The sequence below is a fragment of the Sander vitreus genome, chromosome 17, assembly GCF_031162955.1.
Source record: "Sander vitreus isolate 19-12246 chromosome 17, sanVit1, whole genome shotgun sequence".
Classification (NCBI taxonomy): domain Eukaryota; kingdom Metazoa; phylum Chordata; class Actinopteri; order Perciformes; family Percidae; genus Sander; species Sander vitreus.
Window position 1 is genome coordinate 15,953,062 of NC_135871.1, and position 27,818 is coordinate 15,980,879.

Here is a 27,818-nt window from a genome sequence, read left to right on the forward strand (position 1 = left end):
AACCACATTGAACACGTGGTTAACTGGGTCTTAAAAGGAATATTTCTACATTTTAAGAAAATACACTTATTTGAATTATGGCGGACAGTTAGATAAGAAGATTGATACCACTCACTATTGTCTATAAGAAAAAGAAATGTGTGTTTTTTCCTCAGTAGCAATACAGCCTACATACCACCAGTCGGAGGAAGCAGTGCTTTTAAGCATAACATTGCAGGGCTGCATAGAAATGTATACGTATATGCTGCATTGTACACCAGCCAGGTTTTATGTTACTTTACAATTACATCATACATTGTTCGTCATACAGGCTATATTATTTTTAAGTGACTTTATGTGGGGAGCCTTCTGTTGAGTCTCAGCTAGCTGTTTAGCTTTGTGCATCTTGTCTTGTACAGACAACTCTCCACACACATTTGCAGATTACTGTTAAGGAAAAAGGGAAGCAAAAGTCATGTGTAAAATGTCAGCCAATTGAGAGGCTTGCTGAATTGTAACTGATGACTTGTCTGTTTTTCCAGCTTTTGGAGCAAAATACTTTGACTTTTCAACCTATATCAATCTATGTACACATTTACAGTTTTGTCTACACTTTTACAGATTTATGTACGCATTTACAGATTTGTCTACACATTTACAAATCTTAATACACTTGCAAATCTAAATTTAAATTTACAAATGGGATTCTTTGACACATTAGCAGATTCCTGTACACATTAACAAATCTTAGTACGCATTTAGAGATTATATTACACAGTTACAAATCTGGTTATATTACACAGTTTCAAATCTGGTTACGCACACACAGATTGAGATACTCCCCACACACATTTGGAAATAGTTCTGCTACAATAATGGCCCTATAGCATCCTCTGTTGTGTCAAAAGCCTGATGGCCACAGCTGTGAGATCCAAGTCAGCCCCTTTTATGCACATCTATAAACAGATACTCAGACATGAAAGTTCTGCAATACTTCAAAGTCTCTATTGGCTTCACACAGACGTGCCAGCAGGACCAAAGACTAGGGGTAGGGGTGAGAAGTTGTGTAGGAATAGGATGGTTGCATTTATTCATTGTATTCAATATATTTTCTACATCAGGATTTCATATTTGAGAAGTAAGTAATCTATATAAAATAGTGCATAATGCAATAAAAGTGCATACATATCAAACAGGCTGCAATACACGCAGATAGGACAGCAATGCATTTAGAGCTTTGTAATCTCCCTCATGCCACCTGCAGATTAATACATATTTTCCTGTTTCTGCAAGCAAGGACCTTCCACTATATGTTGTCATAATTGAGAATTAAAATTTCAAATCTTAAAATCATGCATAAAGCAATGACAATAGTTTAACATTTTAAACTTCTGCAACACATTATAGTAAACAGGTAGTGCAAAAGATTGGGACTGAACTTGTGAGGGGAACCCTGTATGTGCATTTGTTCTATCAATCTGACAGACAATAACAATTGTGCATTACCCCTTTACTTTCACTGGAGGTCACAGCAGTTAAACATTTAGAAAAAATGGCCCACCCATCCATCCATCCATCCATCCATCCATCCACCATTGTACCTGCTTATTCCTTTTTCAGGGTTACAGAGAGCTTATCCCAGCAAAAAAGGCAGGGGAAATTCTTGGCAATCCTTTGCAGGGCTGACACACATGGAAAAACATTCACACCTAAATCTGACTTAAATCCTTACCTGAAATAAAAGGCATACTCTCAACCTCACCCTGCCCTTAAGAGAATATGTATATGTACATAATTATTTTCTTCTCATTTTAGCAGGAAACCCACTTCTGTCCTTCTAACCCTCCTCTACCAGCAGTAATGACATTTACACTACTAGGCGGGTTAACATTTCTGCCTGTGTTTCTCTTCCACAGGGTAATGGTGCTCAATGCTGGTAAAATAGTAGAATTTGATTCTCCGACCAACCTGCTTGAAAAACAAGGCCATTTCTATGCCATGGCAAAGGATGCTGGAATAAGACTACCAGACATCACGGCTCTCTGATTTTGCACTTGTACTTTTGATTTAATTCCATAAATTGCTTTTGTTGTTTGATTTAAAACGCTGGATTGTGCTTTGATATAAAGAAATATTGTAACATGTATGGAACATTATTTATCGGAAACAATTAAAGAAATCATGTTCTGTATGTAAATAAAAATAAATATTCTTTCCTAATACAATACCTCAGTTGTTTAAACAAACATCAAATAAATAAAAACTTAAATAAGTGACATGTAATGTGTTAATTAATGAGCTTCAGAGTTGCTGGTAGGTGGATTTAGTTACTTTCCAACAGAGTCAGGTTGTTTCCCCGTTTCCAGTCTTTTTTCTAAGCTAAGCTGCTGTCTGCATGTTCATATGGACCAGTATGAGAGTGGTATTTATAGTCTCATCTAACTCTCTGCCAGAGAGGGAATAGGTCCAATTTGTTTTTTAAATAATGGCCAAATAAGACATTCCAAATGTCTGCAATTCAGACGTGTGTTTGTGTGTCTACTTGTATTTCTCACATTGTATGGACAATGGACATACATCTATTTACACAGGCACTTCCCCCCCCCCGTTTGGGACAAAAAAAACTGGTCATCACAAGGTGAATATTAATGTTGTTATGATTAACACTTGGCTTCTGGTTAGTCTCAAGGGAATACATTTCAAGTCAAAGTAAGTGACAAAAACAATCGTGTGTGTGTGTGTGTGTGTGTGTGTGTGTGTGGCAGCAGTGTGTCAGGTGCACTACTGATTCATTCACTTATCAATGGAAGAGCAGGTGCATGCGCACACTGGTGAACATCTGCATGAAATATCAAAAAACGTCTGCAGAAACAAGGCTGGTGCTGGAACAGGTCGCTGTGTTTTCCTAAGTAATTTCATTGTTCATTTTTGCATGTTGAAGCAGCTGCATTGACATCTTAAGGATTTTCTATCAGCTATTGTTTTGACCGTCTGTATCTGAGTGTGAAGAGAGAGGTAAACGGCGAAAGTGAGGTAGAGAGTGTGAGTTACATTGAGTGGGTCACAAAGGGAAGGAGGGAGATGACCACAGCTGTGTTTTTTTTGCATGTGAAAAGAGCTGCTGGGCTACATCCTGCATTTTTGTCTCAATAAGGTAAGTCTACACATAATTGATTGAATACAACTTCAAACAGGTCATTTGTAATTGTACAATAACAGCTCTAAAAATCTTTTTTTTGTAACTGGCTACATTGGCAGCGTAACAGGTTGTGTTTGCCAGATTTTAATTGGACCTGTCCGATTCCTTTTTAATTCAAATGAAATGTTTGACAGGTGAATATAATTACAGGAGATTACATGCACCTTTGCATGCTGCACATCTACTTTACCTCTAGATTTAACTATTTACAAAAGGTGGCATACTTAGGTCTCAAAATGCAACTGGTGAATGTGTTCATTCAAGATGGCTGATTTGCATTGATTATTTGTGTGCACACTGATCTAATGTTAAGCTTCTTCCAATTTGACTGAATTCACTGAAGGATTTACTTAGTGTCAATGACGTTTTTCTTAAATGTCAATTATATAATGCTTATCGAAAGTTCAAGGTAAATCAACCTTTTTTTGACAACGGACGCTGAAAATTCATAGAATGTAATAAATAATTATATTTATTATTTTTTACAGTCTCTTTGAAAATCACTGTGTTTGTAGTGTATAGCAATATACTGTACTGTACTGTATTAACCTTGTGTTTAATATAAGACATTCGCTAAAATAGCAAGAGGAAATTGCGCACATTTCAAAAAATCTGTACACATAAAAAGGATAAACTTAAAAGACAGCTGCAGATTTGTCCCTCCCAAAGCTATTGAAAGGCCACTCTCTTATGAAAATCTATATGTATGAGAGAGCATGTATACAGCAGGCATCCCTCCTCCTCTTACCTTCTTCTGGCTGATTGTGTGACTGAATTGTGCACACAATTTAGGCAACACCATGAAAAAAGTGGGTGCTCATTTGAAAGCAGACTAATTTAAAAACAATGGCGTCTGACCTGCATAATGCTTGGTAATGGCAACATTATTGTCTATTTCATCAATAATAATTATTGAGGAGGAACTTGAGAATTAAACCCATTATCTTCATTACACATAACCCAACTCCGTCATGGGATTTATAGACTGTTTCTCCATAACATCCTTCTAGTTCTCAGCCAGCTGCCACCATGAACTTCTCGGAGCAGATTTCACTTGACTGTAATGTCGGCCCGAGTGAGAAGCCACAGCTCGACATTAGTGTCGCCAAAAGGGAGCCGTTGACAATTGCTGTCCCCATGACCATCTTCTACAGCATCATCTTCTTGTTGGGAGTATGAACAGTCAGTTTACTAGACGCACTTCACACACTAGCCAATTTTACCTTCTGAATTACAACACCAAGTGGTATATGTGATGGTAGAATTCTGCAGCAGTACTAAGCCACAAGTCATAGAGTGAAAATGATATGCTGACAGAAAAAAACACACTAGATCACTAAATGCTGTCCCCTAATGCTCTACAGGTCTTACTCAATGGTGTGAGCATACTGACTCTCCTCATGGATGCTCATATGAGAGTCAGTGCCATTCGTTTCTACCTTCTCAGCCTGGTCATATCAGGTATATACGCTACACCACTGCCATACTACTACCATGCACCTTATGGAAGACCAGCACTGACATTGAAATCATTCAATAAAAGTGTACCTCAGTTTGTATACATATAACCATACTTGCCAAAATTATAATTTAATAAAAACAGCTTTAATTGTTATTGTTGTGATTGAAATGTAATTATGTGCATATCAAATTGAAATGCCATTTTAATGCCACTTTATACTCAAGATGTTGTTTTTTTCAGGCTTGTGTATTGTCATTGTCATACAGTGGATGTTAAATAACACATTCACTGAGTTTGTATCAACAGGCTCCAATCATGAAAAGTGCTTATGATGTTTCACATTCCATTTCATTATAAATATTGCAAGGTTAAACTTTGGTGTACACTGAAAATAATATATTCTTCATTTTAATTTGGGCATGCAGGAATATATTCAATTGTATGCATTTCAAACCTGAAAAAAATGAAAGTTTGTTTTTAATTTGAATTCATATTTTAATTGCATGTCAAATTAATATATAAAATGAGCACACATATAATAAAAAAATCAACTAATTATTTCAATTTAATATTGTCAGTCCTGGACTTCGGCAGTTCCTTTTTAACAACACAGCTACGGTGTATTGCCTACTTGAAGGAACCATCCATTTCTAAATGATCTTCATTTTTCTTTTTCTTTAAATTTTAGACATTCTGCAGCTGTTGACCATCCCGATAACGTTGTATCGGTACTACTGGGAAAGCTACCCATGGCGTCTGGGCCAAACAGTATGCAAAGTCTACTTCATGGTCCGCCAAGTGTACTGTGCCACCACAAGCTGGGTTATCATGACCTTCACCACTGAGCGCTATGCAGCCATTTGCCACACCATGTGGTCTGTCTCCAGCCTGAAGGTTGAGTACTTGCACAAGAAATATACCATAACATATAATTCAAAAAGCGTTGTCTTTTAGTACTGTTTAATACATTTGTCCACACCTGTCACCATTTGGCATGATGTTAATGTTGGGTTTTCCTTCCCAAAATGTATATAAAATATGCTTCTTGTTCATACTCAAATTATCATATGCAAACTGCAGAATATATACCAGTGGAAAATAAAGCATGCATCCAACTACATTTTTAAGATGCAAATCTATTTTTTGGAATCAACATGATTTGAGCCAGGCCCGATAACAAATAACATAATGGGTTACTTTTACCTGTGCTATATTTTTATCCCAGAATGAAATGTAAAATAAATAAGGATAGAAATTGGCCACATACAGAACTTCACAAAATGCAAAAGACACACAACTGGTCGGGAAGAAGAAAAAAATACAACACAAAAGAGCAGCCCATATTTATTTTTATTTCATAAAACTTTATGAACATGGTCTAACAAGCGGAATTTCTTAATCCTCTCTCCTTCCCTTCCAACAGAAGTCTCGGGTGCCATGCCTTGTTTCAGTGTGGATAATTTCTCTGGTCTCGGCAGTACCCTTTGCTCTAGTCTATGACCAGGCTCGTGCCTGCATCCTGGACTACACGGCCACTACACGAGAAGACGCCTTCCAAGTCTCCACCATGTGTGAGATGACAGAGCCTGATCCTGCATACATATACAAAGGAGCTTTACTACTGAGAGCGGGGATCTTCTTTGTGGTAAGATTAGGGTTGTTCGAGAGCTTGTATTTGCGTAGGCCTATTTGCATCAAAAACAGGCATTGAACATGCCTCTCCAACTACAGGTCCCGCTGGCCACAATCTCCACTCTCTATCTGCTCATCCTGCTCTACCTGAGGCGGAACGGACGTCAAAGAAGAAACATGGGTCTCACGCGGCCAGATCCACAAGGAAGACGAGAAATCCAGTGCCATCAGAATGGAGAGCTACTTTTAAATGAAAAGAGAGCTTTAAAACTAATGGGTTAGCTATGGAAAATTATAAAAAATCTTGTTTATGTCTTGAGGTTATGGAATAGTTAATCTCCCAAGCGCTTTAGTTTATCTCAGTCTGATGAAGACCTTATAAAGGTCTAATTGTCCGGTCACTCCAGAAAGGGGGACACCGAATTTCATTTGCATGTCTGTGCACAGGTGATGCTGGACCCTTGGTAACTACTTTTGCTCTTTGTTGCTAACAAGACAATGAATGAATTGCACTGAGCTCAGCGTTTTATTTTAGTTAAATTAGGTTAACACATAAATGCAGACAAAAACTAGCTACATGTTTTGACTGAGTTATCATTCATTGTCCATCTGTCTCAACTGCCTTCTGACCAGATAAGATAAGATCTATCCTCCAATGAAAAATGAAACATGACACTTTTAGCTTTTAGCAACTTTTCCTGGCCAATCAGATAGCAGCGGAGGCTGGACTCCAATTGAAGTGTTTTTGATGGCAGCCTGAAGTTACCTCATGATATAGTGTCAGGATCTGTCTACTTTGTTGATGTCCTGCATTTAGACAGAGTAGCCTATGCTAATAAATGCAAATTTATTGAATTATCATTTTGAGGTCCTTTAAGCTATCCAATTGAGCCAATAACATATTCTATGTTTTGTCTTCCAGGTGCAGTCGTGTTTGCCTTTTTTGTTTGCAACTTTCCGGACATTGCCTCGTCACTGATGCAGGTCTATGTGGTTGTGTGGTCCGACACTGTCCTTTCTGTCTACACAATCCTGAAATCATACTTGTCGCTTCCACTGTGGTATATCAACGGTGCTCTGGACCCGCTGCTGTTCTGCGTTTCCTCCCACACATTTCGCAGGGCATGCTGGAGAACCCTGGGTAGGCTCAGGCCTCACTGCTACTTGAAGTATGGGAGCATGTCTTGGCTGCAGCAGAGAAGCTCTAGTAAAGAAGCAAGCACATCAGCCAGATAGAGGGTTGATGGTAAATGCTATAGAGAGAACATGGCCAAAAAGAGAAATACAGTCCCTAACAAATCAGATCAGTGAAATGGAAATGGCCATTAAAGCCCCTTTCAGTATGCTTTCTTTCTTTTCCTTGTATTGCTGTACAGTAAAGCCCAGTTCAGACCAAAGATTTGCGACAAGATGAGTTGAAACTTGCGAGCCGGTCTGCAGCGTTCTAAAACCTGCCAGTTCACACTAATGCGACGAGACGAGACGGTGTATCATCTCCATAACAACGCCTCTTTGTACTTCCGTTGATTCGTCTATGTGGATATCGTTAGTGATAGTGAGATGCTTGCTACAGTTGCATTGCTAGTGATGAATCGGCGAAAACACGTTTTATTTCTCTGATTCATTGCTTTGTTTAACGACAGTGGGTGCTCTCTCTCTTCCGTCACTCTCTATCTCGTCTGACACGTTAGCGTGCTTTCGGGCGGTCGTTGAGGATCCGTCTAAATTGCTGCCATTTCGACCGGCTGTTTGTAACATAAAAATAAAATAGTTTATAGATCATTTTATTTCTGTAATTTATAGCTAACTTTACCAGCTGACGAAAAAGTAGGTATACTGCTAGCATTTAACAACACTCTTTTAAAAGAAAAAAATAGACATTGTGTGGAATGGACCTGTATTGTGATACCAAGTAACCTTTCTGTTCTTTTAGGTGCTCTTTTGTCTAGCTAGAAAAATAAAATAAAATAAAATTATATATATATATATATATATATATATATATATATATATATATATATATATATATGGTGCTTTAAAGCTTACATTATGTGACTGATGTGAAGACAAACAATGTAGAAATGTAATTATTTTATATCAAGGTGGAAAGAACACTTCCGGAATTTTACAAATGATTACTGGACAAGATGTGGTGGTGTGTATTACAATGTTGACATTGAAATATATGTTGTTCAAGAGTATTATTGCTCACATCATAACTGTAGGTGACACACCAATTTATTTTTCAATCTAGATTAGAAATAATCAGACAAGATAGAATCTGACTTCTTCCTCGTTTTTTGTAAAGGTGGACAAGGAAAATGTTGCCAGTTATATCTAAATAAAAGGAAACAGGTAACAAACAAGCAGTGAATGCTTTTTTTTCATCTTTCATTGCAAACAATCACTACCTAATAGCACCAAGAGTTTAAAGTTGTGTGTGTGCCTCTTGGAGATTACCAAGAATTTGACTTCACCCGAAGAATTTGATGTTTGTTTGAATTTTTGAGATCCAGATCAGAAATAGTTAGGCTGAATAACCATATTTTCTATTGCTCCATAGAGTCTTTATAGGCTGTCTCCCTCCCTCCCTGCTGAATCTTCATTAACTTACTTCGTTACTCATGCAGACACAAACAATAGTGGTGGTGTATCCTCTACTACTGCAAAGCCAAAACGTCAATAAGTGTACTTAATATAATGTGGCATGTATAGCCTACTAAGGTTCTGTATCTGACTCTACAACTTCCTCTTACATTTTTAAATGGAGGTCACTGAACTAAACATACATTTTCTGAAAGGTGTGGGCTAGTTGTGATGAATGTACAATCCAATGCCATTTAATAAATAGATAAGATTTCGAAAGACTAGATGTACTATAAGGTGGTTACTGGTGACCAGAAATCAACTTTCATTCAGGCACCCTAAAAAAGAACACAGTTGACAGATAAGAAGGACACAAAGTGGTTAAGCTGCTCTAATCAATATGTTTGTATTAACAAAAGATCAAATGACTACTTATGTGAAAGGAGTAACTATATTGACAGACTACAACATAACTTTATTAAGAATGCAAATGGTAAAAAGTCATAAAGACAAACCTTTTCCTAAAAACACAAACAAAACAGGTCAGACATTGATTTCACAACTAACCCCAACGTCAAAAAAGACAGATGATAGACTAAACATAAACAAAAAGGAGATGAAAAAAGTTAATAAAAATAGACAACATTTTAAGATTATATACTAGATCACCAAAGAATTGGTTATAATGATGTACTTCTTATTATTAACATGTTCCAGGGACTGCATTGAAGTAAAATCATGAAATACAATGAATTAACATTGCTTTCAAAATAAACAATAACATATTTAAGATACATTTTATGAAAATGAACAGTGTCCAACTTCCATAAAATATATATTTCCATTTCCTTCCATATATTTCCTTCCAAAATTGAATAGAATGTGAACAACTATAAAACAAATGTGTCAGGTTCACTATTGCAAAATGTACATATTTCAACGATGGCAGTGCATCTTGACACATTTCCCATTGTAGTACACACATATGTATATATATGTATATATATATATATATATATATATACATACACAAAAATATTGTGTTAAAATATAACGTTACAGGTACGTACGTCTTGACGTACATATATTTCAGCCAATCACAACGTCGTGGGCGGGAGTAGAGATGAAACAGCGGAAGATTCAAAACGAAGATGGCGGCTGAAAGTGATGCCCAGAACAATCACAAACTGAGCAGAAGGTACAAACCTTTCGTTCAATATGTCGTAAAATTATCTTTGAACAAAACTACTTTATAAAGTGTGGCTTTCTGAAATGATTAGTGCTAATGCAATATCTGTGTTGTGAACTAACATACTCAGTAGAGTAACTTAACGTTAGTATCTTAGACTTGTTAGCGTTAGCCAACCTAGCAACAACTTGTTATGCCAATATTAGCAAATGTTAGTCCGCCAATTTAAGTTAGATATCGCCCCTTTCTGTTTTAATTGCTAAGTCTTAGGGGACGCTACCAGCCAGAAGCTTTACTATTCAACTGAGCCTAAAAATGAACACCAACCCAGCCTCTGTGTTTCTATTTAACAGTGGGACAAAATGCAGTGTGTTTATCAGCCAGGAAAAGCCAAACACAAGCCAAACTGTAATCTTTAACCCAGACTTCTTTGTTGAGAGGCTGAGACATGAGCACCCACAGGCCTTCGCGGATTTGGTACTGAGCAACATCACTCGACTGATAGACCTTCCAGGGGAAGAGTTTGCACAGCTCACCGGAGAGTCTGAGGCTAAGGTGCCCTCTGCCACTGGCTTTCTACGCTCCTTCAACTTCCTGAAACGGAAAGGTTAGGCTTACATTACATTACATTACATTACATGTCATTTAGCTGACGCTTTTATCCAAAGCGACTTCCAATTAAGTGCTTTCAACCCTGAAGGTGCAAACTCCAGACAAGTAGTAAGTGCAACTACATTAGCTTTAAAAAAACAAAACTGGAAGTGCAGCTTTTTTTTTTTTTTTATCCGAGGTGTAGTCGGAAGAGATGTGTCCAACAGAGCCATTAGTGTGCTCACAGTCTTTGAAACGCTGTTAAGACTAATATAGTATGTGTCAAGTTATTTTACTGTGTTATGCCATTGCATTAGGAAGGGTAAAAAGCACTACTACTATCCAGAGACTTCATACAGTACCTCATTAAGCTCATTAATTAAAACGTTGGCAGACTTGCAATACATGTATCTCCATGATGGCTTAAATGATTAATGATTCAATTAATGAATGAATCAATCTATTAAATATAAAGCAAAGTGTGTGTGTGTGTGTGTATGTGTGTGTATATATATATATATATATATATATATATATATATATATATATATATATACACACATATATACATATAGTGTGTGTGTGTATATATATATATACACATACACACATATATATATATATATATATATATATATATATACACACATATATATATATATATACACACATATATATATATATATATATATATATATATATATATATATATATATATGTGTGTAGTATATATATGTAGTAGTATATATGTATATATATATATATATATATATATATATGTTTTATTTCAGGACTGTTGTATTCTAGGTGTAGGCTACCAAATTACCGGTAAACTGAATCATTCCCCAAAGGAACCAAACAAGCCTGACTTATTGAACGATCCAAATTTTCTTCATAACTTGCCATTTTTAGTGGATAGTTTGTTCAGTTGTTGTTTCCTAAAACAAATGGAATTTGAGAATGGCAAAACACAGAGAGCGGAAGGTGAGGGACATCCGGTGTAGGGGTGGGCGATATGGAGAAAATATAATATCACAATATTTTTGACCAAATACATCGATGGCAATATTGCAGCGATATGTGCACAATGATATTTTTGATGAATAATCATCAGTAATGTTGTTATAATGACTAACTGGGTAAAGGCAAATAATAGAGCAGCTAGAACAGTCTGGTAAGTTCAGAAAATTACATCACTTTACTGTAACGCAGCCTTTAAAACCAGGAAAAGACAACACTTATCACGATTTTACGACATCCAAAATTTAAGACGATCTCTAGCCTTATATGTCAATATAATATCGATATATTGCCCAGCCCTAATCCGGTGTGTGAGCCACCCGCGGGATGTCCTGCAATTATCCTGGAAATGTACTTGATCCAGACTAATGGATAATTAAAGTAATGGTTAGTTTCTGTCTCCACATAAATCCTTTATGGTTGTCTTGTTTTTAGGTAATGTGGCTTTCCACTGTTGTCCATGTGATGGATGGAAATACAATGGATCAAAAAAGTGATGGAATGGAATAAATGCAATTGCACACACAAAGGGTACAATAAGTCTTACTGTGCTATTTGATACCTTTCAGACAAAGGAGTGGTTTTTGGTGCACCGTTAACTGAAGAAGGAATAGCACAGATCTATCAGCTCATTGAATACTTGAGTAAAAGTGAGTATCACTTCATATACATGCATTACTTCTGTCATGTGGAGGACACTTTCATCCAAAGCAGTTTGGGATATCATGACTACATTTATTTTGCATGTGTGACCTGGGGAGGAGACAAATCTGTAACCTGACAATTCCTGTCAGACATATACCATTGATAATTACTTTATTTATAATCTCTTGGTATTCTTAGTGAAATTGCTTGATTAGCCTGTATCCTAGACTTTTACAAGGATTTGATTTGTTAAGCATCAAAGCTGCATCCTAACTCTTACTACTTTGTTGAACTACAGTAGTTGAAGAGCAGTGAATTAGCATGAGGTCATGGTTTATTTCTAGAAAGCGATGATGTCATTCACTGAAAGTGGACACTGGGTGCAAATGCTTGGGTCAATAATTTATCTGAAAGCACTTTGCTCTGGCTGTCTCTCTCCTTCCATTTCATTCACTTGGCCTCTCCTTACTTCTATGTCTTTGTCTACCTATGTCTCCTTCACTCTGTGTCTACCCGCCTACACACCACATTTCTTTTTTTCCCCTCCTCTTTGGCCGTCTTTCACCATCTTTCTCTCCCACCCTTTAGACCTTCATGTGGAGGGGCTGTTCCGTGTGCCAGGCCACAGCCTGAGACAGGCAGCCCTGAGGGAGATGCTGAATTCTGGGACAGAGATAGATCTAGAGACAGGCGACTTCCACCCCAATGATGCAGCCACATTGCTCAAAGCCTACCTGGGAGAGCTGCCAGAGCCTCTGCTGACACACAGACACTATCATGCTCACCTGAAGATTGGAGGTGTGGGTTGACTCATACACAAATCCATTTCATTACTCAAGATAACATAATATCCAGATCAATGTTAAGTCAAGAAAATAAAATTGCTCTTTTGTAATACTTCTCTTATGTGCTGTGTCCAGAGCTGACTTGCTTTGACGATAACGGGGACAAGACGAATGTGCCTGACAAGGAACGCCAGATTGAGGCATTTCAGCTGCTTTTCATGTTGCTCCCACCAGCCAACCGCAGCATGTTGAAGCTGCTACTGGACCTGCTGTACCACACTGCTCGAAAGCAGCACATAAACAAGATGTCAGCTATCAATCTAGCCACAATGTTTGCTCCACACATCATCTGGCCCAAAAATGTAAGGACCTTTTAGATTCATTTAGCTCTACTCACCATGTATGTTCCAACTATCCCCACTATTTTTGCGATCAAGTAAACCTTAACTCTTTTCTTGAATTTGTTTGGCATTGTGTTTTTATGTTGAAGGTGATGGCAAGTGATTTGCAGGGAAACATCGAGCAACTGAATAATGGCATAGCATTCCTCATCAGGCACTCACAAAAACTGTTCAAGGTAAGCAGCTTTAAAGGCTGTTTTTTGATGACCTCTTGTTCTGTAACTGTAGTTTGTCTTACTTAAGAACTGTGTACAAAACACTGCATGCAACATGCTTTCCTGTTGTTTTACTCTGTGATAGGAACAGCAACATTAGGTGTGATTTTAATTGGTGCCTGTATTCTGTGCTAATATTTTCTTTTGCATCAAAACAAAGCACAGGCAGGCCTTGCCTTTTGTTATTTGAATAGATAAATATAGTACATCCCCTTCGTGTTTCTTCGAATGAACCTTTCATTTTAAGTGGTGTTTTTGCCAGGTTTACAAGAAAGGCAAACCGGGTAAAGAGAAAGATGTAGTTTACATGTGAAAGAAATATCAATAAAGGCTATTTGTTTATCAAAGTGTCCCATAATCAGCAGCCTTTTAGATCTCAATGACTTGCTTATATTTCCTCATTCACATTGTTTGCCTGCTATATTGCACACAAAATATATTCTTCCATTGGCAGCTTTAATACACCGTTGTTTATGGGGAGAGTGAGATCATTCCTAAATACCAAAATAAATAAATCATATTAATCTATGGTACATTAGATTAATTCTTAACAAGGATCTTTCATCAGAGGATTTTATTTTCATGTTTACTTTCATTGAAGGCACCTACATACATCAAAGAATATACCCGCATATACTTCACAGGATCAAAAACTCTTCAATCAAAGGTTAGTTTTTGTCCTTTTGTCTTTTCTTCTATTTCTAAGTTCATCTTCATAAAAAGACAGAGTCTTAGCACTGAATTACATTTATCTATAACGTTATTTGCAAAGCTCCCAGTGCATTTTGTTTCCTGTGCTAACTTTTGAATCCAGTAACTTCTGTATTTGGTTAATTTTAGGTACTTCATGTCTAAATACAGAACCTCGAGAGACTCTGATCTGCTACTGGGCAATTTGATTTAATGATTTTGATGATTTTCAAAGGCCGTTAAAATAAAACTTCTGAATGCTGTGTCAGTACTCAGCTCTTAAAGCTATTGGTTTGTTGTTCACATGTTTGTGCGGTGTGTCACTCAACTGTACACGTTTTCTTGTGGTCACGTCACTTGAAAAGAGTTTGTGGTTGCTGTGAAGTAGCAGCATTTAAAATATCTGGTCACATGTCATGTCCGACTTTTCTAGGATGACTTGACGCTCTGTTCTGGGACTAAAGATGGGCCCATGTCTGCAGTAACAGCTGCCTCCCCCTCTCCTTCCATAAGAACAATCAGAGGTGAGGTCAGCAGCACCTCCACTACCATGTCATCTAAGAGTTACACTGAATCTGCCCTCAGAGAGCTGTACCAGCAGGTCAACAACATGCCCGAGTCTGCCAAAAAGAAGAAGCTCATCAGACAGGTACAGTAGGTCAACATACCCATCGCCAGGGGAAAGAACGTGTAGATAAACTATTTGCAACCCTGCACCTAAATGTGTTTTGTGTGTGTGTGTAGTTTGATAAGCAGCCTCTGCTGACACCTTCGGCTGACTCTCGGACACCATTCAGCAGGAAACATTGGCGTTCACGCTCTTTAGGTGGTATGATCAAGGTTTGTTGACAGTGGTCCTGTGTACAGCAATAGCCTTCATTTTGTTTAGATTTTTGAGAAAGTGTTTTTCATGCTTACCTTACACTGACAAAGCCAGTTAAACAAAAGTACCCCATGAAGTTTTGTATTACTAGTGATGCTCCTGAATGTTTTTCTTAGTAGAACAGTAAGACTGTAATGTAAGCAATGTAAGTTTGAAAGTATAATATGATAAAGAAAATTCATTCAACATGTTTTTAATGTCTCATACACACGTGCATTTTGAGGAAAAACATAAAAAAAAAAAAAGTTTCTTTACAATGAAAAATCTACAGTATATTTAATACGGCCCTATGTTTGAAACATCTCCCAGTAATGACTTTGTTTATAAAACAGAGGAAGGTGTTGGGAAGCCAAGTATTAACAGAGAAAGAGAACCGCAGACTGCAGAGTCCTCTACCCAGCAGCCAATTGATGGCCGGGGAAGTGAAAACACCAGCTGTGGAGGAGTGAGTATGACATTATTACACGTCAAAGCAAACCTTTATGAAAGAAGTCTCAGAATGACAATGTGTGCCTTGTGTAACATGGGAGCAATCAAATCATCACTATTAGAAAACATCATCGGCTACTGTTGTGGTCCTGTAGGCTACAACAGGTATAGCCTGACATTACAACGTCAGTTCAACGTCAGTCCAATTCAAAATGCTTTAAAAACTGTGAAATTGTCTGTAACATTCCTCTATGATGATGATGGTGGACATGCATGGAGAAACACTCAAGTAGCAATTCTCTTTTATTTAAACCAAACTAATCAAAATGTCACATTTGAGTTGTGGGACAGCACGATTCACTCCCAAAAGTGTCATCAACTAGTGACAAGTAGTTTTCCTCATGACTGACTGTCCTCAAACAGTTTCTCTGGCACCTCCAGCCATCTCTGTGGTTCACCACAGGCAAGCCTGGCCTCACTTTGACTCAACAGTGCTTACGTAGCTAATGATGCCTGATGAAAGGATAAAACTAATCTTTTTTTCCTCCCTCTCTTTCTCTTCTCGTCCAGAATTAATCATCTTTAAAAGAATGTGCTCTTCACAACTAAGGAAAACATCAGGCTGACTGTTATGTTAGGGGTATTAAAGGAGCTTCTTGAGGCGTCGACATAAACTAAACAGTGTAAGGCACTGTACAGTTTTGTTTTGACACCGTGTTTGGATCTATACTCAGCTGTTTTTTTTTTTTCTTTTTCTCAAGAAGTAAAGTTTATGTGTTAAAGTTTAGTAAGATGGCATGAAACCACCACAATCTCTTTGCAGTCTAGGAAGTTTTACTTCAGCTAAGTGACATAAAAGAGGTTAGGGGACAACCGTGAGGACTTTATGTGCTTAATTTTAAGTCAATGCAATTCACAAGGTGTTCCATCTTAATGTCCTTATTTGTTTTTCTTTCACAATGTTCAGCAGGATGCGAGTGACGCCAATGAATTTGAGGGTATTTTAGCTTTATCATCGACATGTTCACACAAACAAGCTTATTTAATTTGCGAACCTATTTATTTATTTTTTATTGGTCATCTAGATGTTTCAAGTCTGGGAATCCAGTGCATCAGATGCATGGATCAAATGTGATGTGCAGGCTTTTCTATTAAAATGTTACACATTTGTAAGTTTAGTTAGACTCACACTGTCAATGCAGTCATGTCAAAGTGGCGAATTCTGAGATGTGCCTTAAAGTGAATATATCTTAAATTACTGTATAATGCAATTTTTATTTAACATTTTCTCTTTAAATTCCTCTCAGCTTTAAGAGTGTGCTCAAAATATCTATTTAGAATGAATTCCGGTGTCTGTAAAATAGGAGTGAAGACTGAGAATGAAGAATGGAGGATGGGAAGGCCAAAGGACCAGCTTGTGTAGATTATATAAATAGTTGTCTTTGTTTTCACTAGCTCAAATCTTGAGTGTCAATGCTGTGATACTGCTAAATACTGCTACTTTAAAAATACATCTTGTTTTTGCATCATAAATTTTAGTTTTTTTCTCAGATCAGTTTTGAGACCAGGATCACATTGTATACAGTTGTATAGCTTCATATGCATTTGTATTTTTACAGATATTCAACTATTTAATGTAAGGTTTGTTCTACTATTTTAAGTTTTATTGTCTATTTTTATCTCTTTTATTGCCAAGGGTTAGTTAAACGCAATAGAAGATTCGATCTACTGTGGTTGTTACCCCAGGTGCTTTCTGGGAGAGTTTGAGCCACTGCTACTTCTATAATCTGCTTGTTGTCTTACTCTTTTAGTAGCAGTTTACTTCAATGGTCACTCTGCCAAGCTGTTACAATTCAACTATAATGTGATTATTGCAAACATGGTCAACTTAACTGACCATGTCAACTGAAGATGCTACTGTGAAGCTATGCAACTCACTGTAATTAAAAGACATCAAGCTAAGTGCTGTCGGTGTCTTTTCATTTGAAATGTAAGAATGTGTTTTAGTAGGATGAAGACGTAATTATTAACCTTTTCTTGTTTTGCCACTTTGCCCAAATTATGGTGTTTTTCATATCATTGCCCTCCCTGGAATTTGAGTAATGTTGCTCTCTGCAGCTGTATGGAGCACTTTTATTTGCAGCCACAAGGTGCTGCTGTTTAGTTGCAAATAATTAGTCAGCTAGAGCCCCTATAGGTAATGTACAACATCTCGTTTGATCTGGTTGAAATAGAGACAATTGTTAAAGGCAGGTCAATATAAGCGAAATCTTCATATTAACTACTCCTGTGCTGTGCTGTTAAATACCCTAAATATGTTTATATGTAACCTAAAAATGGTAGGGTAGCTTAGTAGGCTAATATAAGAAAACTGAAATGCATTAGCCTAGTGGCTGCTGCATAATAAAACCTTTTATACAATATTTCCCTTAAAGACTATATGCTACTTTATGCTTCTCAATCTCCCTTCCTTTGACCTCCCAACTGTACACGTCCCAATCTCATACAGCCAGAAAGCAGTTAACAAGTTGCTTGTAAAGCTTTAAGCTTACAATTTTCATTGGAGCAAAATAAAAAACAGAAAGTTACCAAAATGCATGTGACAACATATGTGCTGAAATTTACCAAGATGTTGTAATAAAATGTAACAAAATGTAAATCCGTGTTAAGCTAAATATGGCCAACAATAATGAATACCCACAAGGCTACCAACATTGTTGCCATTTGCAGTAAATGATTTGCCAAAATTATTTTACGGAGTTGGAGGGTGAGTGGGTGGATAGTAAGAGTGAAGGCACCTCTCCACAATAGGAGGAATGTCTCAGTGTGTCATTATGGTGTCCGTGTCAATGCATGTTTGGTATTGTAAGTATATGTTGTAAACATCTGTGAGAATGGGTCTGCTTTTTCTCATGTTCTGTAAATATACATCAGACAGCTTCCATTATAGGAATAGTATTGTTTTACAGTCAAAACTCCAGAGGGGTTTTATTTAGCATTCCTACTCCAGAATGAGCAAGATGACTGTAAAATGATTCAGACATACTGTAATCAACTTTACATTATCTAGTGTGCACACAAACCCGCAAGCATATATGATGAGTGGATGTGATTTTGCTTTAAATGCATGCACTAAAATACCTTTCAGACGGAGCTAATTCTGTCTAGAACTACAGATAGTGAAATACTACACTAAAGGGGAAAAACAATTCAAGGTTAAAATACTTCTGTTGACTCCAGCATAGTTTTGTATTTTTTTTTTTTCTCAACTCTGGACAGTGGAGGAATTTTTCTTGCCCTTTCTCTGAGCCACAGCTCTTCTGAGGGTGAAATACAAATAACTTGGGTTTCAAGCATGCTGTGGAATTTTCTGGATGCTAAATTTGGTTTCTCTCTCTCTCTCTCTCTATATATATATATATATATATATATATATATATATATATATATATATATATATATATATATATATTCATTCAATTCAATTTTGTAAGTCAAGCTTGTAGGAACTAAAAAAAATCATTCCTCTTCATCCGTGAGCAGCTGACAGCTTCGTGGTGATGAACAATTGGTTTCTTTGATTTCTAACTTTGGGTACAAGCTGAAGGAAAAATATTTATTGAACTCCACAGGCTTCGGAACTACTGTGAAGTGGGTGCTATTCCACATTAATTTGCAGTTTTTTCCTCAACAGAGTCAGTTGTTGGTGAGCTCTTATGTTTTGCAAACTCCTCTCCCAGACTAATTGTAAATAGCTGCCATGTCCTCCCACGGCTTTGAGAGCAGCAGAATAATTCCTGTTGTGTTTGTGTGCATTCCTATCACAACTCTGTGAGAACGGAGGGACGTTACCACCACCCCCCATTACCACAAAACAGCACTGTCTCCTCTTTAATTAGCCATTTATAGACACAGATTCACTGCATCGACACTTTTACCGGGATAGATTGAGGTCTGTGTGAGTACACCTGCATGTGCATACATACACGCATACACACCTCAGCATATGTACGAGTTTCCAGTTGGTCAAGCAACAAAGCATACAGATACACACAAATTCAAATGTTTCTGCTTGCATCTTCACTGGCTGTTTTTTTTCTCTCTTTGTGCCTTTGTTAATTAAAGTGTTCTCGGGTCTATGGGATTGTGCTGATGTTTATGTTGGGAGGGATCCACCCTGCAGCAAAGCCCTGTAGAATTAGACCAGAGATCCAAGTGGCTCGAGCTGAGCCAAGCACAGCCATGGCCGAGGATAGCAGAGGTGTTTGTTACTTTTAGTTTAGTTTTAGTACCAAGCGTTTAGTTGATTTTTTTTTTTTAAAACAGAGTAGTTACGAAGCAACTAACTGCTAATTAATGAATTAGTAGTAGTAGTTCCTTAATGATTCTGAACCAAGAATTATATAGTGAGTTGTGCAAAAACAGACAGCACAAAAGCTGACAGATGCTATGCAAATCAATATATGAGCCAGCGTATAATAATTAGTTCCTAGATATCTGTGAATCTCTACATGAGCACCTAATGAATCATTCTTGATTAATGCTGAATCAGGTGCTAAATGAGACTAAACCAATAATGCATCATTACCTCCTTGCTTACTTACCTCCCTATTAGCGGGTGTAAAACTATTCATATTATGTAGAATATGAAAGTGGCCAAAGTATTAGTTATTGGTTTTGGGCCATTTAGCAGCCGTAAAAGTGCTGTAGGTAGGATTGTGAAGATCCAGGACTTAGCCAAAAGAAATTGAACATCGACAACTTCTCAGTCCCTCCCCCCTTTCCGCTAAAGCCCAAAACGGTCTCCTAAGCCCCTCCCCCCACCAAGGGAGAATGAATGCATGTGCATGAGCAGTGATTGACATGCAGTTAGACACCCCCCTTGACCTTGATTGGTGCATCTGAACAGGGAGTGGTGGATTTTTGCAAATCGCACTACAGGCTGTAGGTGGTGCCAGAGGAGCTGGATTTTACATTACCTGCTTCATGTAGTTCTACTGGAACATAGGGTCAGTTTCAGCAAATATGACAGAAAGTTAGTTTTATAAGTCTTACCTACTGCACCTTTAATTAGGACTGCCTAATTAAGTAGGTGATCAGTATGCAGATTCACAGATATCTAGGAACTAATCATTACCCATTTGTTCAATGAAAGTTATGCAAAAAGTGCTTGTTTCTCTTCCTCCTTGGTAACTTCTCTCAATTTTCTGTACTGTATTTTAAAGTGTCACCATTTGTTTTATTGTGTGGATAACTGGGAACAATGCACTGTGGATTGAACCTATAAAAAAAAAAAAAAAAAAAAAGTGGTCCGTTTCCTACCCACATCCAGAAAACTGATTTGCAATTCCACAAACTGCAAATCAATATGCATTTGGAAATGTTTCCTGAAAGCTACAATTACACTGTCGACAGCGGCTGGACTCTAATATATCCACTGTTTTAACTTAATGTAAACATTTGCAAAATAATATTTATTAAGAATTACTTTAGAGCAAATAATGGCCTGCATATGCTGCCTATCATTCAATTTTCCCTTCTCAACACAGTCCACTTTATGCTTTGAGTCCAATTCAGGGAATGCATGGTCCTGGCGTTAAGAGGGGGATTGTGTGCCAATTACTGCCATCAATCCAAATAACACAGCTGGTATTGGTTGTGAGTGTAGCTGTTTATCTTTTAATTTGTATATATTAGGATATAATCCTTGTCCCTGTGCCTATGCTCTGCTTAAAATATAGTGTTGACTTACTTTTTATGGCTGTGGTCTGCCTTCCTAACAGATCATGAATATTTGTGTGTGTGTGTGTGTGTGTGTGTGTGTGTGTGTGTGTGTGTGTGTGTGCGCGTGTGCTTCTTCATTCCAGTTCCCTGCTGGAGCTTCTGTGTGTGTGGCCACACTTGATCTACATGTTAAAACTCACATTTCCGGATTATTTATTCCGGCTTTTTGCCTCCAAGGACTGAGGTGTTGATTCCTCTCTTCCCTAGTGGATTCTCCTTCGTTACATGTACGCATTCACACACTCACACAGCCCAGTCTCCTCACAGCCTCTCCCTTCGGGCAGGGGTTATGCAGTGTCATGCAGGTTAGGTCTCTCTTTAGGGGTTCACCTGGAGGCAAACCTGAGAGAAAAGGAGTGGAGTGAGTGAAAAAAAGAAACGACAGATACTTTGAGTAGATTTGTATTGGGAATAGAATCAAGCGAATGAGAGAGGGATCTCGAGAATGAGAGTGAGTTCAGGCAGGGTTCTGGCGGGGGGGTGAGGGGGGGGGGGGGAGGAGAGGAGGGGTAGGGGTGGAGTCCGGGGGGGGGGGGCTCTGCTATTTGTAGATCCTTGTGATGGATGACTGGTGTGTGTATGTGTGTGTGTGTGTGTGTGTGTGTGTGTGTAAGAGAGAGAGAGAAAGAGACTGGGTTTTTTTCTCTTTCTGCTCTTTCCCTATTCCCTCTCTTCAGGCGAGCATAGCAGAGCAGGACTGAGTGAGAGGAGGACAGAGACGCAAACGTGTGCAGACCAGAGCACAGCAACTCCACAAAGACAAGAGAGAAGAGTTTGCAAGGAGAAAATAAGATAAAGAAAACAGCTTTTTTTTCCATCAGCAAGCTGTGGTGGATATCATTCCTACATCAAAAGAAATCTAGAAGAACAAAAAGGATTTGCTTTGCTTCACAGCTGAGAGGAAAATATTAGCATTTCTTTTGATTTAGTTTTCTATTTTTATTCACCACAAATAATATTGTAAATTATATAATTATTCCAGAGGACTTGCAAGGTGTAGCAGGACTCCTTTTTGCAGAGGAGCAGAGAAAGGTGGACAGAAAGAAGGGGTTTGTGCTGGCTGCAGTGATGGTGAATATGCCCGTCAGAGGTAGCTGTTTTGGGGCAGGCATGGGCAGGCTGGCCGGACAGCCACTCTGGATGTGGGTGGTGATGCTCTCTGCTCTGCTCATGGGCAATGCCAGTGCCTGCCCAGCCCTGTGTACCTGCAGTGGCACCACAGTTGACTGCCATGGACTGGGACTCAAAACCATGCCAAGGAATATCCCCCGCAACACTGAAAGACTGTGAGTACCATCTCTACTCCTTGTGTGTGTGTATCAGAGTATGTGTGTATGTGTGTGTCTGTGTGTGATAGAGAAACTCCCTGATTGTGTTCCTCTGTCTTCTTTATTCACTGTTTTCCTTCTGTTCCCTTGCTATATTGTAGTGGTGCACATGACTTTGCTTAGACTGAACGAGAACAATAGCTCTGCCTGTAAAGCTGTGTGTGTGTGTGTGTGTGTGTGTGTGTGTGTGTGTGTGTGTGTGTGTGTGTGTGTGTGTGTGTGTGTGTGTGTGTGTGTGTGTCAGTCAGTCAGTCACTGGCATTCCAGTCAGGTATAAATAGGCATGAGGGACTGGAAAGAGCAGGAGCGGATGTATGCCTCTCACATGTGTCCATAATTTACTTACCTGCTTGTTCATGCTTGCTGCATGTATTTTATGTTATGTATTTTTTAATCCTGAAAGCAAATGAATGGAGTCTAATTTTTGCTCCACTTGTTAATGTGACATACATTTAGAGATGTAAAAGTAAAGTTTGACGTGAAGTTTAAATCTTAAATTATTGTGAGGCAGAACCACATCTGCTGTCTGGTCCTGTCTGTCCTGGTTCTGTTATGTTTGGGGACATGTTTCCCCCACTCATATCATGTGTCCTGTCTGTGCAGCACTGTGTCTCTCTTTATCTCTTTTTTCTCCCTCTTCCCCCTTTTCACTTTCCTCTACTCCTGGGCCAAAGACTCCCCTCTCACTCCCTTCCCATACCCCTGAACACTCACTCCACAAATTGTTAAATCATGTAGAAAATTAAGCAAATCTGCTACTTAAGTGAGTCTTGCACGAGAATCACGTAGCTGTCTTGTAAAACAGAAGAAGGATGGGAGATGGAGGGAAAGGTGAGGCAGATGCCAGCTTGCAGAGTGGAGTTTCTCTATCTTTTCTGACAATCCTCTGAAATATTCATCAGCAAATCAGAAGTGAGGAGTGCAAGGAAAAATAGATTGTTCTATTTCAGCTTTTAGAATATCAGTCCTGAATAAAACATGCGGTGGTAACGGAGGAGAGAAAGCCTGTGTCAGAGGCAGCGTTGGCATAGTGGGAGCTAGCTGCATATTTTATGCTTTTCATATTTAATTTCTAAGAACACCTTTTTTTTTGTTGCCTTGCGGTCTGCATGTTTCCGGGTTGCTTATGTGCACATGCTAATTCAACATTGAAGCAGAGAGGAAACACGGTCATTTTGTGGTTTCCTTTTACATGAATGGCCATTCACACTGGAAATATACCCTGCCCCTGCACTCAAGAGCATTTCTGTGTTAAAAGTTGTTTGTGCATTCATAGGTCATGTACAGCAGGGGATTTTTATCGTTGTAACATCTCTGGGTGTTTTCTAGCATGTCTAGCACACTCAGGATGCTGCATTTTAAACATTATGTGTATAAAGGTCATGTGTAATTTATTCCTGGGTCGTTGCCTTTTTTTGGGTGTGTGGTGGTGCATGTATTAGCTGTGTGTGTAGGTCATTTAGACTATAGCCAGTCTCCACAGATAAGCACTACTTAACAATAGAGACTATCGTCTTCTGCAGGCTGTTACATAGGGTGATTCATCAAGGTGATTGTGCAAGTCAACGCAGCCCACCCTGCCTCGCATGATGGTCCCATGTGCATAGCCAGATTTATGTGTATGCATTTGGAAAATATGTGTTTATGTGAATGAAATTGTGCAACTGCTACTGGGGTCAAAGATGAATAATGAGTTGCTCATGTTTTTATACAATTGTCCCAGAAGTTGGTGGCTCTCATCTTTAGGATAAAATGTTAAGAGAAGCCTTTTCTTTGTAGAAACACATTCAAATTACAAAAAAATTCAAATGTGTATTGTTGCAAAATCTACTTGCCTCACTTAATGGAAGGAGGCGGCGTAGTATTAGTGTTGGGAAGGAAAGCAGATGCAGACTAGAGAAAACTAACAAAGTAGAAGAGGTTGCACTTCACTTTGATCTGTGTTGCTGTGTATTTATGGACATATGTGTGAATGCATATGTATTTGTGCACATGTATACAAGGTGATGCTTTTCGGAGTGTTAGAGAAGGAGGGGGTTGGTTTTTGTGTGTGTGTGTGTGTGTGTGTGTGTGTGTGTGTGTGTGTTTGTGAGGCGGGGTGTGTGTATGGAGGGTGTTGAGACAGACAGCAGAATCCCATTTGCACTTGTCAGTGTGGGTTTGGATCAGGTCTGACCCCTGTGCTCCTCAAACTGAAGCCTGTAATGAGACTGTGAGCTACACGTATTAAAATCACACCCTGCCTCTTACGGGCCACCAGCCGCTCCCTCCCCCTTTGCTCCCTCTCTGCATCCTCTGTTCTTCCTTGTCTTTATTCATCTGCTGTGGCAAAGTAGCACATGGAAATCACATTGATATCAGGTTATGCTGAGAGAAAATCAACATCTGTAAGGTTGATTAAAGTGACTTTACACAGACACTAAAGGTTGTTAGTTAAGTGTTTAGGTGGACAGGTATTGACCAAACCTGCAGCCCTTCTCTATCCCTGCTTTATCTCTCTAACAGCCCTGCTGTTTAGTAGGTGTGTCTCATCTGTGAATGAGTTGATTTGCAGAAGCGGAGGAGCTGTGTGTGTGTGTGTGTGTGTGTGTGTGTGTGTGTGTGTGTGTGTGTGTGTGTGTGTGTGTGTGTGTGTGTGTGTGTGTGTGTGTGTGTGTGTGTGTGTGTGTGTGTGTGTGTGTGTGTGTGTGTGTGTGTGTGTGTGTGTGTGTGTGTACCTTCATTTAATTCATTTAATTACAGAAAGCCAGTGTATTGATGCATTTACATACACATCTGTGCCAGAGGAGGAGGCTGAACAGTGTGTGTGTGTGAGACTGTCTGTCTGTCGGTTTTTGTACATAAATCTGATGTTCACTTGTGTTTGTTCATAAACTTGAGCATGTGCCTCTCTATGTGAGCATGCATGCAGTGAATAAGTAATGTTAGATGAAAACACATGAGGTTTGGTAGTCATTGAAGATGAGGGGCTCCCTTGCTGCGATAACCATGTTTATGTATTTGGGGGTTGGAGACGTGTGTGCATGTGCCAGGGAATGCCTGCGGTGTTTTGGCACCACCACATAGCTGGTACAACTGACAGCTCACCAGCCACCTGATCCATAATTTACCCTGACAAGACTGAACACAGCCTGCCCACTACCTGCCAGCTCTGCCTATGTGACCAAAGTAGAAAGAGCGAGATGGGAATAAACAAAGAAGTGGCGTGAGGGGTAGAGCTGTGGGGGTCGAGAGCAGGCTGGCATAGTAACTGAGGTGGTAATGAAGGGATTACTGCACAGGAGTGAAGATGCGTGTAACTCAACCACAAAGATAATGAATGAATAAACAAGATTATGATATTTATTATAAAGGGCAAAATAGGTCTAGCCCTGAGGAAGACTGAATTTCATTCAGGTCCTTTTTTACAGTCTAATATATCCATCCTCATAGCCGGTAACCCTATGAGGAGCAATAATGCCTGGAATGAAGATCATTCAGAGAATGTTTATGCTCAGTGGAGGATTGTGAAATTACAGACCTGGTACTCAGTCATTTCAATTTACTGCCTTCACTTCACAGCTGTGGTCTTTTCTCTTGAATACTGAGGTGGACGCCATCGCTATAGCTGTCTTTAGAGTTCAATATTTTGTGAGATGTCGTGAGTCCTCTTTCAGACAAAGTATGTGGTAATATAGGTATTGTGGGCCAAAGTAGTTCCTAGTAGTTTCTATTTTTCAATTGGTCCAAGGATTTAGTCACCTTTTTACATTTTACATCATATACCATAAGCATGTTGCTTGCCTAAGCATGGTGATGACAGACTGCTGAGCATCAAAGCCAGCTGCTGTGTGTCTAAACTCAACCAACACCCACTGGCCTGCTCTCCTGATGAGCACAGCTACTTTATGGAAATGTGTAATTTGCACTCATGAGAGAAATTACCCCTTCAATGTGTGTGTGTGTGTGTGTGTGTGTGTGTGTGTGTGTGTGTGTGTGTGTGTGTGTGTATGCTTGCGTGCGTCAAAGAATGCCTTCCAACACTTTACTTGTGTGTGTCTGACATGCCTGACAAGCATGTTCATATGTGAGTGTACATGCGTGATTGCTTTGCACGCCTATCTAAGAGAGGCTGTATCTCAGCAGACCATAAAAATTGAATTTGGAGAATCCACCTAGATCACCTTTCATCTCTCAGAAGTCCATCTTTCCTTTTAACCCTCCTGGCTAGCCGGTAGAAGCTGGCAATGAAGAGTGAAGTGTGTGTGTGTGTGTGTGTGTGTGTGTGTGTGTGTGTGTGTGTGTGTGTGTGTGTGTGTGTGTGTGTGTGTGTGTGTGTGTGTGTGTGTGTGTGTGTGTGTGTGTGTGTGTGTGTGTGTGTGTGTGTGCACACATCAGTGAACACTCTCCTGACGTTGTAGATATGCCTTCATAATCCACATTTCACGCTAGTCAAGATGGTTTTGATGTGATAGAAGTTTGAAAGGAAATTATTAAAAGCAGTAATCCAGATTTAGGGGCCGCTTGAGATCTGCATCGGTCTGTGCACTTATCTTATCAGTGCTGTGTTTAATGCAACATTTTAGTTTTAATGTACTCTGCTGAAGTCGGTCTTAATTCTCAAAAACTAGATTAATCGATTAATCTGTCAATTATGTTCTCAATTAATCTAATCTATGAATAGTTTTGTCCATAAAAGTCCAGAAAGAGTTTAAGGTCTCGAAATGTCTTGTTTTGTCTGACCAACTGTTCATTCTCCAAAGAGATTTGGTTAACTGTCATATATGACAAATTGGAGCAGCAAATTCTCACGTTTTATCAGCTGAAACCAGTGAATGTTTATTCATTTTGATTGACTAATCCTTTAATTGACTTATCATTCCGGCTTTGCAGTGGGGTTATCTGCTAGCAGATGAGCTAATCTTTGTAAAGAGATAGAGGAATGCAGATATCAGCGTGCTCAGTGGGGGAAGAGGGCCATAGAACAACTCTTTATTCACAGGGATCAACAGACAGATTCC

At 38.8% G+C, this 27,818-nt stretch overlaps 2 protein-coding genes and 1 pseudogene across 5 annotated transcripts in view; all 3 read left to right on the forward strand.

Moving 5' to 3' along the window:
* The first annotated feature begins 4,207 nt into the window (after positions 1 to 4,207).
* On the forward strand, positions 4,208 to 7,583 carry LOC144532813 (pyrokinin-1 receptor-like; annotated as a pseudogene).
* A 2,406-nt stretch (positions 7,584 to 9,989) lies between these two features.
* LOC144532664 (rho GTPase-activating protein 19-like) lies at positions 9,990 to 17,668 on the forward strand. The gene is made up of 11 exons (XM_078273564.1): positions 9,990 to 10,056; positions 10,401 to 10,654; positions 12,228 to 12,308; positions 12,892 to 13,101; positions 13,224 to 13,450; positions 13,579 to 13,665; positions 14,306 to 14,371; positions 14,828 to 15,043; positions 15,139 to 15,234; positions 15,610 to 15,722; positions 16,277 to 17,668. The coding sequence occupies exons 1-11, from the start codon at positions 10,010 to 10,012 to the stop codon at positions 16,290 to 16,292; spliced, it is 1,413 nt and encodes a 470-aa protein (XP_078129690.1). The 5' UTR covers positions 9,990 to 10,009; the 3' UTR covers positions 16,293 to 17,668.
* Positions 17,669 to 22,099: 4,431 nt separating this feature from the next.
* slit1a (slit homolog 1a (Drosophila)) overlaps positions 22,100 to 27,818 on the forward strand; it is an 89,739-nt gene continuing 84,020 nt past the window's right edge. For 2 of the 4 annotated variants that reach the window (XM_078272615.1, XM_078272616.1), the window contains exon 1: positions 22,100 to 22,776. In XM_078272615.1, the coding sequence (XP_078128741.1) occupies positions 22,559 to 22,776 (218 nt within the window). In that variant the 5' untranslated portion in view covers positions 22,100 to 22,558. The remainder of the gene's footprint in view (positions 22,777 to 27,818) is intronic. The other 2 variants (XM_078272617.1, XM_078272618.1) reach the window with 1 other exon arrangement.